At 40.0% G+C, this 9,457-nt stretch overlaps 1 protein-coding gene across 2 annotated transcripts in view; it reads right to left on the bottom strand.

Annotated features, from left to right (window-relative positions):
* Nmt2 (N-myristoyltransferase 2) overlaps window positions 1-9,457 on the bottom strand; it is a 44,358-nt gene that overhangs the window by 21,513 nt on the left and 13,388 nt on the right. Inside the window, exons 2-4 of one of the 2 annotated variants that reach the window (XM_027405221.2) lie at window positions 2,555-2,690; window positions 2,101-2,143; window positions 496-545 (exon numbers count right to left, since the gene is read on the bottom strand). In XM_027405221.2, coding sequence (XP_027261022.1) covers window positions 496-545; window positions 2,101-2,143; window positions 2,555-2,690 — 229 coding nt within the window. The remainder of the gene's footprint in view (window positions 1-495; window positions 546-2,100; window positions 2,144-2,554; window positions 2,691-9,457) is intronic. The other variant, XM_027405223.2, reaches the window with a different exon arrangement.

Below are 9,457 nucleotides of genomic sequence, written 5' to 3'. Positions count from 1 at the left end.
TGCATTAATCATGAAGCAGCATCTTGGTTCTGAAGGAGCCAACTACTCCAGCTCCAGAAGACCCTAGAGTAGTTGATATGTGCTACCTACTCAGTGTCACCAGGATGACTTATATGCTACAAACAATGCCATTAATGACACATTTAAATCCTAAGGCTCACTAGGGCATTTCTGAAAATAGGTGCAAATAAGTACAATTTTCAAACTTATAACGCCCAAATAAGGAAATTCACAGTGAATCTTTTTTTTTTTTTTTTTAACTTTGTGATTATTTCTGAGATGCTGGGGATTAAATGTAAAACCTTGTACATTGTGGCAAACGCTCAACCACCTCAACCACTGGGCCACACCCCCAGCTTTAGGATTAATCTTTTTTTTTTTTTTTTTTTTTGGAGGCAAGGTCTCCCTATGTAGCTCAGACTGGCCTTGAACTCACAATCCTCCTGCCTAGGCCTCCTGGGTGCTGGGATTACAGGCGGGCGCCACCACGCTCACCTTATGATACATTCTTAAATCTATCCATTCACCTTCCATAGTATCACCACCTGAGGAGAAAGGCGAGAATGTGCATTAGCCCCCAATTAACTGTCCACTATTATGTTCTTACCTAAGAGGCAGAATTCCTCTTTCTTTCCATATCTGCTTCCTAAAGGATACTAAATATCAGCTATGTTCTTTGCCCATTATTTTTCAAATTGAATACCTTAGGAAAGATCTGTCCAAGTCTTCTGCCACTAGAATGTCTGTAAGAAAGGGTTGGGGTTGTGGCTCAGGCAGTAAAGTGCCTGCCTGGCATGCACAAGGCCCTGGGTTCAATCCCCAGTACCACATACAGAAATCTGTTAAGAATCCAGACAAATATTTTAATTTTAATCCTTGATGTAGACCAGATAATTCTCTAAATACAGTACAGTGTAATCGTATGGCATTATCTATAGCTGCCATAAATTTACAGAGGAGGTTTGTAGGGGGGGGAACCCCAGCTTTAAAAAAAAATGCAATAGACAAAAGCCCACATTAAAACATTGTTTTATTAAACATTAGCGTCTAATGCTTAAAATACAAAACTCTCTACCATTATACACTAGCAGTAGTTCCTCCCACTCAGTTGGCTGCAGTTTCTTATCAGTGCCCAGAGTGGAGGTGAAGTGCTTAGAATCCCTGAGGGTAAAGGGATGGGTAAAGCCAATGGCATGGTAGAAGCAAAGAGCTGCCCACAACTGCAGGTAAGTGATGCGTTTATCTGCTGAAGCAACACCAAGAAATGGGAAAAATATGTGCAAGCTGATGGTGGTTTCCTGATACACCTTAGAAGTTATGTCTAGTGGGACACTGATCACCTGAGACCAAGAGGAAAGCTAGAGAAAGACTCAACTGTGTTCTCTCCCTCAGAATCACTCAGGGCAAAACTGGGGCAAGTCATTACCCTTTGCAGAAACTCCTGGTCCTTTCACATAAAGCAGGTACCAACAGTAACAAAAATACCCACAGACTGATTTATAATATAAACATCGTATTAAAAAACTGAAATCCACAAAATTTGCAGGTGCTGCCTCCAGCCATGTACACTGTACTTTAGAAAACAAAGCAAGCTTCATTAAAAAGGGTCTCACTTTAACATTATGGCAGTCCCAGGACTGGAGGAATGAAATGGGCTTTCCAGGATATGGAAACAAGCTCAAAGATATGCAGTACACTGTGAGTAAAGGGGTCAAAGCCACATGCCAGGTCTTGGTGCTAATTGTCCAGAAAGATTTACTTGAAGCTACAACCATCAAAGTCACCTTTTTTGTTATTTTCTATTCAGCTCCTTTGACTCTGGTTTCCTGCACCACCAGGGCTATGTTCTCTTGCATGACAGGAAGGAGGGATCGCCACAAACAAAAGGGTCACTGCCAACTGCATCACCACAACTATACAGCACAACTCGCCCTCTGTTTAGCAGGCTATCTGCCAACATGGGACCCTGATGAACATCAAGTTTGGTCTAAAATAGGGGTGTCCTAAGGGAGAACCTGAGGAGGTGTTCCCCACCCTTAGCAATGGCATGAGGGATGGCCACTGCAGATCAGGCTGATTCAAAGTCAACAGAAGACTTACCCATGGCTGCTCCGGCTGAAATCTGCTGCCAGATGGCGTTGTGCTATGCAGGTAATTAGACAGACACCCAGAAAAATTAAAATGTGAATATCTTCTGAACTAAAAGTAATCACAGATTAAGTGTAACTTCAAAACAAAACAAAACAAAAGTGCCTACCAGGCTCTTAGGGAGACATTCTCCTATGACTATGGATCTACTTACTACTACTACACAGAGGAGGAAAAATGAGGTGGCTACACACATACAGAGAAACCCAGTATGTACTTCTTGGTTATGTGAGTGCCACAGTGAGCTTCAGGGAGGCTGTTAATACTCTCCAGTTACTAGTACCATTCAACACACAGCCAAATGAATCACTAGCTACACACATCTAGCCCAAAGGGCACTACTATGCCCAAACCCATCTCTTCTGCATTGGGAAACAACAGTTGTGGCAAGAAAACAGGCTCTCACTTTTGAAGACTGCTGAATTTTAATCTCCTGGGAGTCAGATGCAGAGTCAGACTTGGTACCTCCAGAATTCGGCTTCTCCTTTTTTCTCTTCTGTTTCTTCTTTTTCTTTTTTGCTCCCAAATCCCCTCCAGGGCTTCTGTAGGAAATGCCAGGAGAGTAAAACAAACCAAAGGGGGAAAATAATTATACAAAACTAAGTTGCATAAAGCCATTACTTAGAAAAACATATGTGATCTGCACAGTGAAGGACAACTATGTTAGGATGTGTGGGATATGAGAGTGAGGTTGAAATGTCCATGAGCAAACACTGGTTCTTGCTCTGTCACATGGCTGGTGCTCAGATTCTTTCTAAACATAAAAATTAATACAAACCCCATTTTATAACTGAAGTCAGAGAACATTCACAGTTACTCCTACTCCACCAACCCACTTTTTACTTAGCCCTGAAGAGATAGATATATCTGGGGTCAGAGATGGCTCAGAGGTTAAAAGCACTGGCTGCTCTTGCAGAGAAATTGGGTTTGGTTCCAAGCATCCACATGGCAGTCACAACTGCCTGTAACTCAGTTCCAGAACACTCTACTACTGACCTATATCCCTAGCCCATCAAACTACTTACCTTGAAGTAACAGAAACTGCTTTTCCACACATGAGGAAGTTTGTTTTGATTAAAAATTTTTACCTTAATCAATAAAAACCTTTAAGGTTTGTGTTAGCAAAATGACTTAGTAGGTAAAGGCACCTGCTACTAAGCCTGACAGCCTGAGTTGAAACCCTGGGTCTCACAAGGTAGAAGAGAGAACGGATTCCCTCCAGTTGTCCTGACCCCGACAGGCACACTATAGCATGTGTGCCTATACACACACTACTACCAACAACAGCAGCAAATTAAGAAATAAAAATGTAACATATTTCAAAAATTCCTAAGTATCAAAAATATTATTTGATGTTAGTATCTGGAAAATAAAATTGTTTGATTCTGAAAAAAAATATTATTTCATAAAATATTTTTGTTTGGAACCCTTTCCACTGCTGTTTTCTGAAAAAGAAAAAGAATAAAAAAGAGACACAAAATTAAAAATTTTCACTTACTACCTTACTCTATCATGAATTTCATAGAAGATATATTAAAATTTAACATCAGAGATTATTACTGTCTATGTAGGGAAAGTAATGTTAACAACTGGTTTTGCTTCAACCCTGATCATTTTCTTTCCTGATTTTTACCTAATTAGCTTACATACAGTCATCCTCCAAGCCTTATGATAGGTCTCTCAAACACAGTAGTTTTTGTGGTGTATTTACTTACAAAAGTGTCTTCTTTAATCATATCTTCATTTTCATAACATTTTCTAACAACAGAATCAGAAACATAAAATCGTGAAACCTGCTCTATTCTCTCCTTCCATTTCTAGTGTTTCCTGGGATTCTACACTAAGCTACCTCATTGCTCAGCATCCCATCATGGAAACTGGTCAGATTTTGCTGAAGCATTCCTATACAGCAGGCTGTTACTGCAGAAGTGTTTCAGTATATCTAGTTTCCTGCTTTCAGGCTGGACTGGTCATAGAAATGCTAGGTCAAAGACCATGCTTTGAGGGTTGGTAAGTAATTAAGACTCTTTCTCCCCTAAATACTGTACTGACTTCCAGTCTCACCAGCAGGAAATAGAGGGTATCAATGTGCTCCACCTTCAGCAGTACTGCACCATGTTTTCTCATCTGAAATAGTCTTATAGATGGGGTTAGGAGAAATTCACCACAGACTTCTTTATTTAATCAAGACTTGGGCTAGATATTTTTCCTATTGGTTATTTATGTTATTTCAAGAATTGTTCTTTTATGCCTCCTTTCTATCAGCCATCCCTAAAAATAATTCAGATACCCTTCATGAATGCATCTATACATATCTATTCAGTACTCAGGATATATATTCTTATTTTTTATGTATATGTGTAAGCATACCATACAAGCATACCATACATACATGTATGTCAGCCCAAAGCTGATATTGCATTTCTTCCCTGATTGCTTTCCTCTTTGCTTATTGAAGCAGGACTTCTCACTGAACCAAGAATTCACTCATTTTAGAAAGTCTAGGTGGCCTGCTTATTCATGGGATTTCCCTAGTCTTCCAAGAGCTGGGTTTACAGCTGGTGACCACACCTGCCTGGTTTTTATGTAGATTCTGGGGGATCCTCACACTTGTATGACAAGTGCTTTACTCACTGAGCCATCTCTCCAGCTGTTTTAATCTCATTTAAGCCTCACAAAAACCCAGAGTTAGATGGTATCATCTGGCTTCTGCTACTTGTTTACTTCATAAATACTTTACTCCGTGTAATTGTTTAAAACTTGAATTTATGGTATCTTTTTTGAAAGTATTATGTAATCTAAAGGTATAAATGCTTTTTTCCTTGTGGTTTGCTTTTAAACTTTGCTTACACATTGTTTTCCATATTCCATTGGCACAGATATTCTACGTTTTCCCCAGTCTTTTCTATGGCTTTTGAGATGTTAGCTTTGTAACTAATTTGGGACCAAATATACACACATGAAATACTTTGTCTTTAATATTGCAAAAATACATTATAGAGAAAGGCCTACAATTTCAGCTACACAGGAAGCTGAAGCAAGAAGATCGCAAGTTTGAGATCTGCCTGAACTCCAGCATAAGTTCAGTGCCAACACAGGCAAGTCAGTAAGAGGCTATCTTTTTTTTTTCTTTTTTTTTTTTGGTTTTTCAAGACAGGGCTTCTCTGTGTAGCTTTGGAGCCTCTCCTGGCACTCGCTCTGGAGACTAAGGAGGCTATCTTAAAAGAAAAAAAAAATAATTACAATGGGTAGGTTATGTATCTCAATGCACAGCATCTGTTTAGCATGCACATAGCCATGGGTTTAAAACCTACTGCTGCAACAGAGGGAAAGTTATAAATACAAGAGGTCCTCATGTAATAGAACATGTCAGTCTAGAAATCAAACTGTAGTATCCAAAGACTAGTAGTTATGAACAGACAAAGAATCTTACACTGCTACTTACTGACACTCATTCAGACCTTCCACAACTCCATGGTGAGGTTCATGTGTCCCTAGATGCTGCTGCAGCTGTAAGCAGATTTAGATCACAAATCCTTTGACATCTTTCATGGAGAGCTGGAGCTCATTCTCTCTTTCCTTGAATCCAGGTGACCTTTGACTTCCAGGTGGAAGTGGCACTATGTGACTTCCAGGTCACAAAAAGGCCATGCACCCCTTCTTCTCTTTCTAACACTCTCATAAGCCTGGCTCCTTTAAGAATCTGCCATGATGGTGAGGCCCATCTTGACTCTCTGAATTGGAAACTGAACTCTTGGCTCAGGTCCAGCATAATTACAAGCCATGTAAGTGAATCACATAAATCCAGTTCAAGGGGCCTCAAAGTCAGACTCTGTGACTCTGAAGTAGTGACTTTTGTGGTGCTATAATGAAAACATCTGACAACAACATAGGGAGTAATTTTAATGGATAATTCATTCTTTCATAAGTCTAAGAGAGTAAAGATTTGTTCAGGCTCATGGTTTTAGATGGTTCAATTCATGGCTATTTGGCAACCATTCGGGTGGGCAGAACACCATGGTGATGGGAGTGTCTGCAGAACATTACAATGGCCTACCAGCATACACAGAAGGAGAATATGGGAAGGGATCAAGGCAAGATATTTATTACCCACAAGGATACCCTCAGTCTACATGACCAACTTCTTCCAACCAAGTCCCAACCCCTACTTTTCAGCAGCACCTCTTCACCATCTTAGGAACCAGTCAAAGGTTCAACCATTAATTAGGTCAGAGCCTTCAGATACACTAGAAGTGTGCTCTACTTTTCTACTTCCTTTTCTTTCCTTCCCTTTTGTTTTAAAGACAGGATCTCAGTATTTAGGTTAGGCTGACTTCAAATTTAATGTATGTCCAGGTGGGCTTTCCAGCTCCTGCCTTACAAACAGAGCCATACACTCTCTTTTGGCTGTTCTGACTTCCATGCCAAGCAGCCTTGTGTCCTGGATCCAAGGTCTGGGTGAATCAGAGGCTGACAGGCTCCGTCTTTGAGCAGTATAAGAGAAATGCACCTGACTTAAGCAACAACTGTGACGTTGTTCATTACTACTTCATACTCCAGCACACTGTAATCTTTATGCACAACATCAAGATTATAGAGGGATTCCTTCTTTTATCAGTTATTCATATGTTAAGGTAATAAACATTACATTTTAATGGATAATTCATTCTTTCATAATTCTAAAATACAAAAACGTAAGTAGCTTGGAGTCACATTTCCCTGTTCCTAACCCTAAAATAGAAAGCAGTGCTCACTGCTGAAGATCTATTAAGACCTTGTCAAGTGGTACCCCAGTAGTCTAAAAATAGTAATGCATTCCCACCCCAAAATGAGCAGTTTATTTTCATCATAGAATCAAACTGTATAATCACCATGTTTATATTTAAAATCATCTGGTGACTAAGGGGGCCCATAAATATCTGACTGGCACCTGGGCTGAAATGAGTTCATCAGAGCCAGGTACTGGAGCTAGAAATTATGCTGTGGATAAGCCTGGCTTGGGATATATATTCTGATTTGGAGCAAGGATACTTTATGTTTTCCTCCTGGATGTGTTCAAGCTGGCACCTTATGAAGTGGTGACAGTACTGTGCTAATGTGGGAGTCACATGTGGATACATATGTGTGTACACGAAATAAAAGAAACCAATTCATACTGGCATCTCAAAGGTCCCTAATGTCTCTCACTAGAAGATGTGATAACAAATACCTTCTGAATGAGTGACCAGTGTGTAATTTTGGCTCTCAGGGTAGCTCCAGTCATGTATTGCCAGACAGTAAAATAACTCTGAAAAGCAACAATTTCCCCTACCTTTGTAGTAGAGATTACTGAACCTATTACCAAATGTTCTCTAAATTTTTACCTATTACCTAGTGTTCAGCGCTATGCTGTGTTCACAGGGAGGCTGAAGTCAGTGAGGACATACCCTTGCTTCCTAGAGACAGGCAGCACCTCTCTCCTGCCAGAACCCTTTTCTAGAATCCATCAGAAAGCCAGTCTGAAATAGCCCATATTCCTAAACACTTTCTTACAGTAGGACAGGGAATGAATAGCCATGATTGGTGTGTGTGCTTGAAAGTAAACAATATCATCAGTGTACAATCCAGAAACTTGTCCTGTGTGGCTTTCTAGAAAATATATTTTAAGACACTAGAGAGGATACAGACATTAGAAGCAAAAACACCAAATTATTTCATCAAAAATTCCTTAAACAAGTTTATATCACCTATAATATAAACTAGGACAATTATGTGATGAAATTTTGTATTAATTAAATTTGGGGAGCTAATTAATACTACTCACCAAAACTCCCTCCCTAATCTCTATAATTTTTTTTTAATTTGGAGTTTATTTTTCTTTTCTTTTAATTTAAATTAGAAACAAGCTTGTTTTACATGTCAATTCCCGTTCCCTCTCCCTCCCCTGCCCCCCTAAAAGGTTTTTGATTTTTTTTTTTTTCCAAGCCAGGGTTTCTCTGTGGCTTTGGAGGCTGTCCTGGTACTAGCTCTTTTAGACCAGGCTGGTCTCAAACTCAGAGATCCACCTGCCTCTGCCAACCGAGTGCTGGAATTAAAGGCATGAGCCACCACCGCCCTAATCTCTATAATTTAAAAACAGCATCTCTACTGTACAGCCCTGGCTCGCCTAGGACTCACAATGTAGACCAGAATGGCCTCAAACTTAAGAGACATATCTGCCTTGGTCAGACGCATCTTGAGTGCTGAGATTTAAAGAGTGTGCTACCATGACTAGCTTAAAATTGTTACCTTTTAATTTTGGTATAATGAAGAAAATATGCTCAACTTTTATTAGGCATAGTTTATAAATTTTTCCTTCCCTTGCTTATCTGAACATCAAAAATTGTCAAGGAACTACAATTTTTTAATAGTTTGCTTTATCTCTTCTTTCAAATTCACACACATATTCCAATTTTCCCAACCCTTAAATGAGGACAAGCTACTTTTCCATTTCTCAGAAGCCTTAAAGAAACCAGGATAGGGAATAAGAAATGACAGTGGTATATCCTCATATTACTAGGAAACCACAATTAAAAACAAATACATAGAAGGGCTCAAAATGTTGTGACATATCTATAATGCCTACACCCAGGAGGGTGCAGCTAAAAAAAAAAGAAAGAAAAGAAAAATCATGCATTTGGGGCCAGCCTGCTCCTCAAAATATGACTACTGGCAGTGACAGTAAATAGAGGCTGAAGAAAAGCTCAGCGTGTAAGAGCTCTTGCAGAAGACCCAGGTTTGGGTCCCAGTGTCCATACTAGGCAGCTCACAACCTTCTCTAAGTCCAGTTCCAGGAATTCTGACACCCTCTTCTGGCCTCCATGAGTACCTGCATGTATGTGGTGCACCTACAGACAAGTAGACACAGACATATATACTGATGGTGATGATGATGATGATACAGGGACAAAGACAAACTAGACTGTAGAGAATTCAAAACAATAAACCATTTTGGGATTTTCTGAGTTCCTCAGATCTGATTTATTTATCTGTGTGAGTGTGCAGGCATGTGTTTGTGACTGTGTTCTCTTGTCTCAACACACAGAAGCCAGAAGAGGGTGTCAGATGTCCTTCTCTATCACTCTGCCCATCCCTCTCAGGCCAGAGTCTTTCTGTACCTGGAGTACACATTTTCTACCATAGCCTAGAAGACATAGAAGCCCCAAACACTTCCCCCATGGGACCTGTGGTTAAAAGTGTGCAAGGTACACCTGGATTTCTATGTGGCTGCTCAGCAGCAAGCACTGTTAACTACAGAGCCATCTCCCTAGCCCCTCCTCAGAACTTTCAA

This window comes from Cricetulus griseus, chromosome 3, assembly GCF_003668045.3.
Source record: "Cricetulus griseus strain 17A/GY chromosome 3, alternate assembly CriGri-PICRH-1.0, whole genome shotgun sequence".
Classification (NCBI taxonomy): Eukaryota; Metazoa; Chordata; class Mammalia; order Rodentia; family Cricetidae; genus Cricetulus; species Cricetulus griseus.
The sequence above is the reverse complement of the archived record's forward strand: the minus strand, read 5'-3'. Positions and strand labels throughout refer to the sequence as shown.